This window comes from Ambystoma mexicanum, chromosome 1p (genome assembly GCF_040938575.1).
Source record: "Ambystoma mexicanum isolate Mex_15411 chromosome 1p, UKY_AmexF1_1, whole genome shotgun sequence".
Lineage (NCBI taxonomy): Eukaryota > Metazoa > Chordata > Amphibia > Caudata > Ambystomatidae > Ambystoma > Ambystoma mexicanum.
The window spans coordinates 136,444,481-136,458,344 of NC_090921.1; the positions used below are offsets into that span (position 1 = coordinate 136,444,481).

At 47.6% G+C, this 13,864-nt stretch overlaps 1 protein-coding gene across 1 annotated transcript in view; it reads left to right on the forward strand.

The window, feature by feature from the left end:
- LOC138567117 (insulin receptor substrate 1-like) overlaps nt 1-12,677 on the forward strand; it is a 488,944-nt gene extending 476,267 nt beyond the window's left edge. Inside the window, exon 3 of the mRNA XM_069645005.1 lies at nt 7,761-12,677. Within this exon, the coding sequence (XP_069501106.1) occupies nt 7,761-7,768 (8 nt within the window). The 3' untranslated portion in view covers nt 7,769-12,677. The remainder of the gene's footprint in view (nt 1-7,760) is intronic.
- Nucleotides 12,678-13,864: the final 1,187 nt, after the last annotated feature.

A 13,864-nucleotide genomic window follows, 5' to 3' on the forward strand; every position in this document is an offset into this window, starting at 1 on the left:
GTGCATATGGTTCGACATCCAGTGGTAACCGCAGAGAATTGCATCTTGTCTTTCGGGGACCGAAAGGGGGGACGTCGGCATAGGCATGTCTGTAACACTATCCCTATCGTGACATGTAGTGTACCCAAAATCCCTCACGCGCCGAGGTCCCTCAGATTGTTTTTTTCCACCCAGATAACTGGTCACCCTAAAGCGGCGCTCTTACATAAGAGACATTGTTTATCCTAAACCGACTTGTCGGTTATTCCCCCCTTAAGTCATTTCGACGCCAAGAACAACTTTGACGAAGACTATGGGGGACTTGTCTACGGTGGTGGATTTCGGCGCCTACGATCCGGCGGCTGAAGCATCCACGTGGCCGGGCCTTCTACCGGCCTGTACTGTAGGGAAAGTGGGGTCGGGGTGGCCATATTTGCGGTATGTCTTTCCTCTTTCCCCTCTAGGTCTGGTCATCATCCCCTTTTGCTATGGAAAGGACTCCTTTTGGGTTCTACCCTAAGTGTAGGGTCAGATATCCATTGAAGGACGAACACAACGTGCAACAGGACGTGCAACTCCTGTATCCCCTTAGATCACGACGAGAAGCGGTGTGCGGCTTGTAAACTCCTTTGGCCTAAGACCCTTAAGGAGCAGCGTGTAAAGCGGTGGGCCGCTTACGGTATGTCGCGGGCGGACTCCCTTTCCCCCACCGCCACACCCGCCAGAAGTGACAGGGGGTACCTCAGATGACCAAACATCCGTTGCGGATGTGATAGACCTCGAGGTCCGCCACGCCCGTCCCCGACCCTTTAAGGCCTAACTCTGGTCTCGCTTCAGAGACAACACCCGGTGACAGGGGCGTACAATCGCATTTCACTAAGCACCCAAGCCCTACACCTATTTCGACAGGTACGTCAAAAAAAGGTTAAAGCGCAAGCAGGACCGTCGAAAATTTCAGCGGATTCCTCAGATCGTACAGATCGAAAGCCTTCTCCGCATCTGCAGCAGCGTCTTGCGATAGGGCATTCTAAGGCAAAGAAGGGCGCTAACCCTAAATCAAGATTACACATCGAAGCGCGGAAATCCCGAAGGCCGCGGTAGGCCCAAAAATCGCAACTAGGCCTCAAGGCGAAAATACAACCGCTAGGCCCTCAAAAGCCACGGAAGGCAATAAGTCGGACTCACTAGCTCACGCCGATTCGGCGATAATTGAACAGAGCATCGGGAGAATTACTTTGGCGGTTGGGCTTATTCCTGTTCCTCCAACAAACATAGTGCAGGGCACGGACAAATCTTTGGATACGCCATGGTGCCCCGATTCTCACGATACCTATGAGGACAGTCAAGAGCCTCTTTCCAACACCCTAAGAGACAATTTTCGGCCTCAAATGGCAGAAGACGACACTTTCCCACACGTAGGCCCTTCAGGGTCCTCTAAATGGACTAAAGAGAAAGTTGAAGGGCGTATGGACCATCTTGAAAGAATTATCAGTTTTTCTGAGCATCCTTTCCCGAAAAAATCTCGTGGAGAGCCCAATCTTCAGTCTGCTTCACATTTCCAAGAAGATCATCCTTCTGTCCCGATCCAGCATGAAGACATTATCCAGATGTATACTTATAGGGACATTTATAGTGAAGATTAACCTTCCTTCCTACAGAATTATGAGGAGGACCAGGCAGATGCCACAGACAATTGGGAAGAAACCCATCAAGTGGGGACGGACCCATGGACGCTTCCCCATCAAGATCAGGACACTGATGTGTTGTGCCTGGATTCCCCTTCGTCCACCCCGGCTTGCCAGGCCTTGCATGTAGATGACCAGATGGCCTTCAATACCATGTTAAAGAAGGCAGCTGAGCATTTTCAATTCTCTACTCAAGAGGCAGTGCCTGATCAGGACTTTGTAGGGGATATTCTTAAGGAGAAACCTCCCTCTAGCCAGGCCATTCCCCCTCCTTAATTCTATTAAGAGAAGATTGGCTCCCACCCTGGTGTCGCCAGCTCAAACCCGGGCAATGAACCCAAGAGCTGAAAGGTTATTTCAGCCAGCTCCTTCGGAACCTCAATGCATTAAAGGGCACGCCACCCCCGATTCGCTGGTAGTGACTACCACCCGGAAAAGGGCAGGAGCACCCTTGCTACGGCGAGGCGCCTCCAAGAGGCTATATGCTCTAGGTAAACGGGTTACCTCGGCTGCCGTATGTACTACGCGCAAAGCAAATAACACTACGCTATTGGCGAGTTATGCTAACGCTCAATGGAACCTAGTACAGGAAGGTCTCCAGGAGGTTCCAGAGCCCGTCAGGTCCAAGTTTCTCACTATTGTGACCGAAGGCAGACAGGTGAACCAAAATGTAATAAAAAATACTATGGACAGCGCTGAAACAGCAGGCAGGTCTCTGGCCCAAGGAACCTTACACAAAAGGCATGCTTGGCTGCGTACCTCAGGGTTTAAACCTGAAACACAGGTCTTGCTTATCAATAAACCAATTGAAGAAGCTAACCTCTTCGGAAAGGCAGTCGATGAGGCCCTAGAAACATGTCTCTGCAACAAATCACTCAAAGACCTTCCCCCCAGAGAAGAAATAATTCTCGGCGGTCCTTTCGAGGGCAGTCCCAGGCGTAACAACTATGGCGCGGGAAACTTCAATGCCAGACAAACATCAGGAAGCCCTGCATACTACCCTCCAAGGGTTCAGCGATGCGGCAAAGCCAGAGGTAGAGGCCCCAATCCTAGAGGAGCCGCAGCCTCCGGTCCGAAATGACCATCAGATCCAGGTCCCCTCCCATGTCACCCAGGTCGGCGGATGCTTAACGTCTTTCCTCACGGCATGGGAGGGGATAACTTCAGACCAGTGGGTCATAAAGACGGTCGCCCACAGGTACTGCGTGGAATTCGCCCGACCTCCACAATTCAGACCACTGCGCTCATGGTGCCTTTCACCAGACTATCTGGAGATCCTGAATAAAGAGGTGGAAGCGCTGCTGGGAAAGGACGCCATAGAAGAAGTCCCTATTCTTCAGGTAAACAAGGGTATTTATTCAGTGTACTTCCTTGTACCCAGAAAATTACCTCACCATGCGCCCAGCGAACAAGTTCATAAAACCTCAGAAGTTTTGCATGGTAATGCTAAAGGAGGTAGTCCCACTGTTGAAACAGGGGGACTACATGGCAACATTGGACATGAAAGATGCATACTTCCATATTTCAATGTTGCCAGCGCACAGAAAATATCTAAGGTTCATGATAGAGGACAAGCATTACCAATTCAAGGTACTCCCCTTCGGCATCGCCTCAGCGCCAAAGGTGTTTTACAAAGGTCCTGGCAGTAGCTGCAGCTCACCTGCGCAGGTTATCCGTTCTGGTTTACCCTTACCTCAATGACTGGCTTATAACAGGGGACTTGTACGACACATGTTTTTTGAACACCCAAAAAAACCGTAGACCTTCTGTTCAGTCTGGGGTTCTCTATCAAGGAGAAGAAATCCAGTCTAGTCCCAAGTCAAATAAAACAATTTCTGGGAGCTCTAATCCGGACGAAAGACAGCCTCGTCTTCCCCTCCAACGAGAGGGTTCAGAACATGCTTTTTCAGATCCCTCAAAATGTAGAAAGTCGGGAGGTGACGGTGCGCAAAGCCATGCGTTTGCTAGGAATGAAGGTGTCGTGCATATACCTGGATCCCCATGCGCGGCTGCGCATGCGTCCCATGCAGGAGTGGCTCAACAGCCAGTGGTGTCAGGCCAGTGGACAATGGGAAGGTCTGGTAGTTGTCTCACCAGCCCTCGTTCTCTCTCTGCAGTGGTGGTCAAGAGAAAACCTCTTGAAGGGGAAGACCTTCACCACCCCTGCAGTGGAAGCCACTCTCAGGACAGATGCATCTCTCACAGGGTGGGGGGGGCTCACCTGCTTGAGCAGACAGCACATGGAGTGTGGTCCCCTCAAGTAGCGTCCAACCATATAAATTTACTGGAGCTATTAGCGGTGTTCAAGGCATTAAAGGCCTTTCACATGCAACTACAAGGGAAAACGGTGCTGATTCTAAAAGGCAACACTACAACCATGTATTACCTGCACAAACAGGGGCGCACTCACTCTCCAGGGCTATCCAAGCTGTCCCAAAACATTTGGATATGGGCTCTCGGACACAAGATGTTTCTGTTGTCCCAACATGTTCCAAGGGAACTCAATCTCCTGGCAGACGTGCTCAGCAGAGATTTTCCTCTGCCCGAAGAATACAAATGGTGTCTGCACGAAGACATTGTGTCCAATGTCTTCGCAGAATGGGGCTTCCCAGTGATCGACCTGTTTGCAACTCAGGAGAACGCCCAATGCCAAGACTACGTCTCTAGGTACCCCCAGAACCGCTCCAAGGGGAACGGTCTCTGGATAACATAGTCAGGGAAATTTGTCTACGCTTTTCCACCCGCCAACCCTGTTTCGCTCATCTGATGGAAATGTCCTTCTCCCCACCAGTAAAACTACCCTGCCCATACAACATGTTGTCTCAGGACAGGGGGAGACCCTAGACCCATGCCCACAAACTCTGAATTTAGCAGCCTGGCTCCTGAGGTCATAGAGTTGGACACCTACAGCTTCCTCAGAGGTGCATGGACATACTCAGGGAAGCTAGAAAACCTAACACACGTTATTGCTATGCCAGCAAATGGAAATGTTTTGTCATCTGGTATAATTCCAAGGGCGTCAATCCCATCGATTGCTCACCCACACACATTGTGCTGTACCTTATCCGTCTGTTAGACACTGGGTTGGTCTTCAATTCCCTAAAGGTTCATCTGGCTACTCTCTCAGCCTACACCACATCACAACAAAAGGTGTTGTGGTGGAAGATACCAGTGATTAAGGCCTTTATGGAAGGGGTTAAGAGGATTTATCCTCCCATTTCTCACCCAGCTCCTGGATAGGACCTAAATGTGGTTTTGACCAGGCTCATGGGAGCTCCCTTTGAGCCATTGCATAAAGCAAGTCTAAAAGACCTGACTTATAAACGGCCTTCCTAGTGGCTATCACTTCTATTAGAAGGGTTAGCGAACTACAGGAACTTTCTGTTCTAGACTCTTTTGTTACAGTCCACAGGGATAAGATAGTTCTGTGCACTCACGCCAGATTTGCCTCTAAATTCATCTCGAAGTTCCATGTGAACCAATTGATTGAACTACCTACCTTTTTCCAGAATCCTACTAGCATGGCCGAAAGTATCCTACACGCACTAGATGTGCGCAGGGCAGTCATGTTCTACCTGGAAAGAACTAAACTGCTGAGGAAAACAAACCAATTTGTTTCAGTGGCAGCTGGTAGAGAAGGGGATCCTATCTCTAAATCGACTTTTTTAAGGTAGATTATCAAATGCATCACACTATGTTACACTCTTGCTAAGAGAGAACTGCCCTTCAAGCCTAGAGCACATTCTACTCGGGGCAGTGGGGCATCCATAGCATTCATTACCAATGTTCCCCTTGAGTCCATTTGCAAAGCGGCAACCTGGAGTTCTGTACACACCTTTACAAAACACTATTGCCTAGACATTCGTTCAGGTCTGATTCTCAGGTGGGACAAGCAGTATTAAGACATCTTTTCTCTACTGTTCCTTCTCACAACCCACCTCCAACTCCGGGTACTGCTCTCTGGTCTATGCACAGCATGTGATTATAAGCAGATTAACAAGCATCAGAAGACAATCATTACTTACCGTAATAGCATTTCTGATGAATGTATCTGCTTAGATTCACATGCGCCCTCCCTACCTCTCCGCTCGGGGTGGAAGGAACATAGACGTCTTACTACTTCTCTCTTCTTCATGTACTCACTCACAATAGCCTTGGGCTCCCTCATGACAGAAAAAATACAATCGGAGGGACCTCTGCGCGTGAGGGATTTTGGGTACACTACACGTCACGATAGGGATAGTGTTACAGACACGCCTATGCAGACGTCCCCTTTCCGTCCCCGAAAGACAAATGCAATACTCTGCTGTTACCACTGGATGTCGGACCATGTGCACAGCATGTGAATCTAAGCAGATACAATCATCAGAAATGCTATTACGGTAAGTAATGCATGTCTTATCTACCCAGGATGCAGAGGGGGCTTCCCCCTACTCCAGATCCTACTTAGTAGAAGTAACAACTCAGTCAGCCTGTGGGTAGAGCTCTGGGAGAAGCAGTGATGCTTAATGTGGATGGGTGGATGTGGTCGGTCACACTGGTTTTAAAGCAGACGTGAATCGAGCATTGGGAATGCTCTGATGTACTAAACTAACCGAGCCATAAAGAGTACTTGAAGTATACCAATGGTGCTAAATAAAGTTACAGTAATTGGTATTGTAATCCAATTTAACATTGGCATCTACCTCAGCATGACAAAACCCCAACGGGCATCGCCATCCCATGGGGCTTTGCGAACACACTGTCCTATACTAATCCAGGAGAATTTCCCAGAGCGCACCATCCCAAGGGGCTGCACTCGCAAGCATCAAGCCTGCTGTATGAGCCTAACCCACCTCATAGCATGCCCTAACAGTATGGAGCATTGGCCATTGCACAGGACCCGCACTACCAATCCTACACCTTCTGGGTGTCTGCTCCAGCTTACATGATGCGCACATCTCAGTGCCTTGACATGGCCTAGGCGTTGTACAGTACATTTTTTGATATGGTAACATGTTTATTTCTAGTTTTATATACAGCATGATCTCCACCCAGGAGGAGGGTTCTCAAACGGTAAAGGTGTGTGCTAGCATACAGAATGAGCGGTCAAGGCACTCTGTCCACACCACATAGCTAGGTGCTGCCCGCTCACTGACCTTCAAAGCTAGAGTGGAGTTCCCCCATGAAGGCCATACATGGTAGGTGCTGCCTGCTCACTGGCCTACAACGCTAGAGTGGAGTTCTCAGATGAAGACCATACATGCTAGGTGCTGCCCGCTCACTGACATTCAACACTAGAGTGGAGTTCTCAGATGAAGGCCGTACATGCTAGGTGCTGCCCGCTCACTGACCTTCAACGCTAGAGTGGAGTTCTCAGATGAAGGCCATACATGCTAGGTGCTGCCCGCTCACTGACCTTCAACGCTAGAGTGGAGTTCTCAGATGAAGACCATACATGCTAGGTGCTGCCCGCTCACTGACCTTCAACGCTAGAGTGGAGTTCTCAGATGAAGGCCATACATGCTAGGTGCTGCCCGCTCACTGACCTTCAACGCTAGAGTGGAGTTCTCAGATGAAGACCATAGGTGCTAGGTGCTGCCCGCTCACTGACCTTCAACGCTAGAGTGGAGTTCTCAGATGAAGGCCATACATGCTAGGTGCTGCCCGCTCACTGACCTTCAAAGCTAAAGTGGAGTTCTCAGAAGAAGGCCTGTGCAATTGCTGTGGCTCACAGGTAGATTGGGATGCTGTGGGCTTGTGATGGGAGCTCAGAGCTAGGTTTCTTTGCGAGCAGTCAAAGTTGGTAAGTAAGGAAGCACTTAGCTCAGTGATAATTCCTGAGTATGAGCGTGCAGCCTTGTGTTTGGGGCGACGCTTTTAACTCACATGTGGATCCTACCTTGGCACACGTAGGCTTGTGATTGGTTGAGTGGCTTGATAGCAGCATGCTGGCTTTTTAAGGCATGTGTTGGTCACAGCGGTGCTCGGAGTATTGATAATATCACTGTAATTTATCTACACATTCAAACTATGATCTGTAAAGTTTGTGCTAAATGAACTTTGCACCATTTCTTGTTATGTCTAAAAATTTATCTTTTTTGGTTTTTTTTTCAGAATGTTGATCCTTCTTGATGAGTGAAGCATTACCTGCCTGTGACCCCTGACCTCGGCCCACAATCTCTGCTGTGCTCTTTGGGTACCTGGCAAGATCCCTGCCTAACCCGCAAAGAGGGTCTCGCACTAATGCCACCATGGCACTCTACCTGCACCAAAACTGCGCCTTGCGTTGGAGCAGTCAGCATTGTGTGCCTCGATTTGGCTCTTTCCACCAAAGCGCGCCTGTCCCGACCGAAAGACTTATCACGATTTCAAATGATTTGCTTTTGTTGTCTTGAAAGTATATGACCCAAAGTGCCTTTGTTGTCACGATTCCCTAAACATATTCCTGCCCCAGGTCTGGAAGGAGCCATCCCTTAAGGACAACGGATTTATAAGGAACGCAAGGTGCCTCAGACATTTGTAGGACCCCATAGAGAAGGCATTTCTTTGAGACCTCTACAAGATCCACAGGATATTGCACCGCACTCGTCCTGCGCACGTATAAGCCTGAGGATCCTGTAGCACTCAAAAGAAGGAAAGAACGAGGTGATTGGGACCTCCAGGAAGCTAAAACAGGAGGACCCTCAGACACCTCAGAGAAGATGAAGTGGAGAAGACTTGAGACTTCCTGATGGACAATTCCCAGCAGTGCTGGAAATGGACTAAACATTTTCTTAAAAATGCAAAAAGCTACGGTGCCTTTGCTGGTGGCATAAAGCTATAGGAATGTCTTGGAAAAGGGGAGACCTGGTTGGAATGAGTGACTAAATGTGAAGATGGGAGATTTCGGCTTTGAGCATCATCCACACATTTCCAAGATGTTAAGAGTTTATGGGGTGGATGTAGAGTTGGGGGACGGAACAGTCTGGGAGAGTTTTGTTTGAGGACTATTCATGTCACCAACGATAAAAAATCATTAGGTGAGAAAATAAGAGGCCTTCGCCTCTGTCTCTTCAATTGCTGCTTCGGCCATATTTCGACAATGCTAGATACGGAGAGTGGCCATCTTTTAAGCTCATTTGGGCAGGGAGTGCACCCTATTTGTGACATTGGTGGGCGTGGTGCTAACTGTCTTTGGGTGCAGCTGGGCAGAGAGATTGGGCATCTTGTGGTGCCTCTGGCAGAGATCCTGTGTGCGAGAGGTTGTCGATGTAACCTTCTATATCCTATTGTAGAGTACCACAGCTCCTTCTCTCCTGCTGCACTGGGAAGCATGAGGAGTTGGGTCCCATGCTTGATAACTAAAATGGGCTTGGCAGGGTGTAGTGTGCCCGCCATCTCAGCCTCTGGTACTTCAGGAGTATAGCTTTCACATTAGAAGGCAGAATCTTGAGTGACCGACCTTCATGTCTACATACACATCAACGAAGTCTCATATAGACTTCCAGACATCACCGCTGGTGGGACACTTAGTTCTCCTTTCACTCCCCACTCTAGGACTGGCCCCCCAGATCCCACCTGTAATGCTCCAGATAGAGTGCAGGAGGGGCGGGCCGCTGCTTGGGTCACATGTTCCTGGATTCGGGGGCACGTATTGGCCCATTCCCCCAAAGTATTCCTTGTTTCCCTGCCCAGAATGTGAAATTAAACCGCTGTCTCATTCCGTTCACTTAGAGGCTGGATCCTGAAATATATAGGCAAGACCGTCTCTTGAATGTATTCACACTCCTCCTGGCCATTGAGGGGGCAGCATTGTTGCCACGCCTGAAGAATTGTGTTGGGTTCTCGGGTGAGCATGTTGCACATTTCTCTGTTGGGGGTGCGGGAGGAGCGTGCGTGCGTGTGCAGTGGGGCTTGGGTGTTGAAAGATTGGTAGAGGGACGGGGATTCTGTAGTGTATTTTTTGCTGTTAATCTCTTTTTGCAAAGTGAGATAAGATAATAACAATTGCGAGTTATGAAATGCACACAATATCTGCTTCTTTTCTGTTTGCCGAGCTCTCCTTGTTTGTTTGATGGTGGCAGGTGTGTTTGCTAAGAGTGTTTTTTTAAAGCCCCGTGACTTTTGGATCAGGTGGTGGCTTGACTGACTTTTTGTCCTGGTGCTGTGACGCAGTTGATTTCTCCACAATGAATCTAAAATTAATCTAAATGACTAAGAAGTTATTTTTCGCCGTTGGTCATATTTGCCCATTCTTCCCCAATTATCAAGATTTTCCTTTAAAAACAGAAATCTGCAACCAGTTGTGGAAGCAGTCAGGTGATCAAATTGAAACCTACTGACCATTCGCGGGCATTAAGTGGAATTAGAAGATCTTGGAGAGGTTTGCTTGAAGTTACACTAAAGGAAGGACTCAACTTTTCTTAAAACAAAGACCAGCGAGACCGAGAGAACCACAATTTAGGTTTATGCTTTAAGCCTGCCGGTCTCTGAGGAGCACCGGTCTGTTGAGGAAAGGCCAGTCCAACTCTTACTCGCTCTTATATTCCTTTTATATTTAGAATTTCTTTTTGTATGACCACTGTCCTTAAAGTGCTCCAAGTGTCCCATTCAATGCGTTGGAGAACCAGCCAGTTCCGTGTTTTGCAATTCTTCGATTTGTAGTTCTAAATTGAAATGGAAAGGAAAAAACTAGAAGTCCCTAAAATCCTTGAAAAACGGGACTGGATGGTTTTAGACATGGAAGTGAGAAGTGTAAGAGATGCTCTGTTCTCATGCACTTGATTACCTCGTTCTAGATGTGGTCTTGTGGGCTAGTTTCGTTATGCCTTCACGTTCTGTGTTGGTTTTCTTTTCTCTCTTTCAGCTCGCTGCCAATGTTCTCTTGTGTATTATGGTTACATGTCAGTTTTCCTTCCTGCTCCACAACCAATTCTCAGTTTCATGCCAGTTGTCCCTGGCTGGATATTCTGTTTCCTCTCTCTCCAATGTCCCCTTCCTTCTCTGTCCAAAATAGCATTCTCCCCCTTCTTGCATTAGAGTGTTCGTGCTTTTAACTCTATGGAAGGCATCTGGAACCTTTGGCCCTCCGGATGTTTTGGACTACAACTCCCATCAGCCATAGTCAGCCTAGTCATTGGTGAGGAGGCCAGTTTCCTATTATTTTCCTGCTGCTGGCCCATTTCCTGGTTCCTCTATGTCCAATTTCTTTTTCTGTTCCAAGTCAGTGTTCCCTCACTGTGCATTTTCCTTTTTCATTCCACTGTCCTGCACAACTGGTCCTTTACATGCCTCTTCTCCTCTAGGCGCTTTACAGTAGGATTATCAAACCTCAAATATGCAACCTGCAACCTTGTACATGGCTGTTTTAACCTAGTGAAGCATTGACCATGCCATGACCTGCTTATTGGTGGAAAGCGCTCATTGATTGCGGCACCAGGTTTACAGACTTGAATGGGGAGAGGGTGTTGTAGGCCGGTTGCTGGAGATTTACAGTGTGAGTTAACTATAGCTATTTCCAAAATGACTGGCCTCGAGGAAGATTACGAGATTTTTTTAACCTGCCATGTGACTGACGTGGCACCTGCTCAGCCGGTCTTTCAAAGGCACCGGCAATCCTTTTTTTCCCTGGTGGCTAGTCCGCTTGGGGAATTGATCACTTATTGGCAAAGGTGTAGTTGATGGAGATGGCCAAACATCTTTTTTTTTTCTTTGTCTTTTTTTAAGGGTCTGGCTATGAGTGAATGAATTGTCCGACTGGGTAAAAATAAGCGTGACGGATGATAGAACCTTTAACCTGCTGAATCCTAAAATGTTGTAGAGTTCACAAACGCTGTGGTCCTTGATGGGGTTGTGAAATCACCTTGCTTGAGCATTTGTTGTCTGAACATAAAGAAATCTTATAGCACTTCAAGGTTTATTCACCTAACGATTAAGTAGTTATGCAAACGAGCCTGATGCTGCCTGATGCGCCCATGGGGGTGCAGGAGTCTAATGATTGTTTGGCACCTACTTGCCCTGTGAGTCCTTGTCGGCAATGCTTGAGATTTGGAAAGACACCTTGGTTTCCCCAAAGGCTGGAGGCATGCTTGCAATGGAATCTTTTTGTGCCTGTGGGTCAACCTGTTGCCAGTTATCCTGTCCTCCGCTAGGGTGTCTGGTGGTTTTCTCAGGCATATACTGCTTTGTGGACTCGCTGCTATACCTCTTGCATTGATGCATCATGAAACGCTCCTCATCCCTTAACGACACATTCTTTTTCTTTCTCACGCAACTAAACTTTGTAAACTGAGCTTGGGAATGTGTCCAGGGATGGTCCAGAGGGTGAGCTAAACATTGTTGTCTATTGATTGCGTGGTCCTTGTTATTTCTTTGCTTTTCCCAAGGACATGAGCCAACTTGGGACTTTTTGAAACTCTTTGCCAATTGGGATACACCTTTTCATGAAACTGGGTGACATTTGCCTCCCTTGCGGATTCCAGGACACTTGCAGGCCACGATCAGGCAGAGAAAGGATTTCATTATGGCTGCTGTTGACAGTGGCGTGGTCTCACTCAATTGGGATCCCCTTGGGTGTCTTTGGTTCTTTCAACCTCTTAATCCTACAGAAGAGGTTTGGGCAACCAATTTCATCGTCTTGCCTTACGTTCTTGAAGGACCTTGGCCAACCAGTGCATTGGGTTCTCACAGACCATGTTCCAACCTTTGCTCTCCATGCTGCAGATGACTCATTGGCCTTGGCAATTGGTTGCTTCCTACACGCGAGACGGAGCACCTTTTGACTCTCTGAAAAGAACTTTGATAAACTTGGTGACAAGGCCTTGGCCTTCAAAGATGCGATGCCTATAGGGGCCTCAAGTGCAATAGTTTGGCACCAACAGGTACAGAACGGTCTGAGGCCCCCCTCCCCCCTTTACTGAGGAGAGGGACTGAGCTGTTCCAGCGCTTCAGATTCATTAAAGGACTGGAGGGTCTGCAATCGCTGTAAAGATGTGTGCTTGCTCTCTGTTGCTCGCTGCTTTTTAACCAACATTAAAACCTTGTCCGAAATTTCTTTTTGGCCTATTTGTAATTGTGTTGTCTTTTTTATTCTTTATTCATCAAACTCTTCTTAGGTTACTTTCATTTCCCACATGTTCAATGTAGTTGGTTAAGGGCCTTATAGCCCCTCGGTCCTGTTTGCCAGATGTCCTACGCCTCCCTCTCCCATCCCAGTACTGAGTGACAGACAAATGACTCTGTCAATGTACCTTAATCCTGACCTGTACAATCCTCTGGTTATTCCAGTACGGGAGTCCACACAGAGCTCTGCCAAGGTACAAGCTTTTTGGACTAAAACAACCAATGTTGCCCTTGGAAGAGCTGAATACACATGAGCTACCGACCTCCATTATCATTGTTAAATTATGAGTTAATTGGTACATAACCTGTTCATGTCTGTTTTGTGCTGATAGCACTTCATCCAGCTTTTCCTAAAAAAATGAATCCTACAGATGTAGCTATGATACGAATAGTAATACATGTAAAAAGTGAACGATCGGTATGAGAGCTACGTGCATCTCTCTGATTTTCATCTAGAGACGGAGGTAGTCATGGGAGTGATTGTACATCCCCCTGGATAGCGTGCATGCAGTAGATGGGGATGCAGAATAACTCTGACATCACATAATCAAACCAACTCAGGAAGATGGCAACGGTTGCTGTTTTATTAACAGTGATCTAAAACGGGGAATTACAATGGATGTCAACAGATGTTCGCTCAAGCTCTCAATACATTTTACACAAAAACATCCTTTTAGACAAAAAATACATCAGATGTGACGACATATTACATGGCAAATGAGAAAAACAAAGGAGGGATTGTGATAGGGTTAAGGGGAACATCTAAATATACTTTCTATAAGGGGTGGGATTACGATTGACTGCCCACTGTCAGGTGGACAATTTATGCCTACCTCTAAAACATGTAATCTTCAACACTATTAAGTGCACAGTATATCATTGGTCTTCAAACTATAAGGCCCTTCATTATACTGCCCTCTATAATTGGTTGGCACGATGGTGCCATGTCTGGAACATTCGATTCACTTAGCAGCACTTAAGCTCAGACCCAGGTGCCAGGAGACAGACTTGACATTACCTCCCCACCCAATTAGCCCAACGTTTTATCACCCATGCCTTCTGCCATGAAGATTCTTTGAACTTGGCCTTGCAGATAAGGGAGCGCGAGCACGCACTAT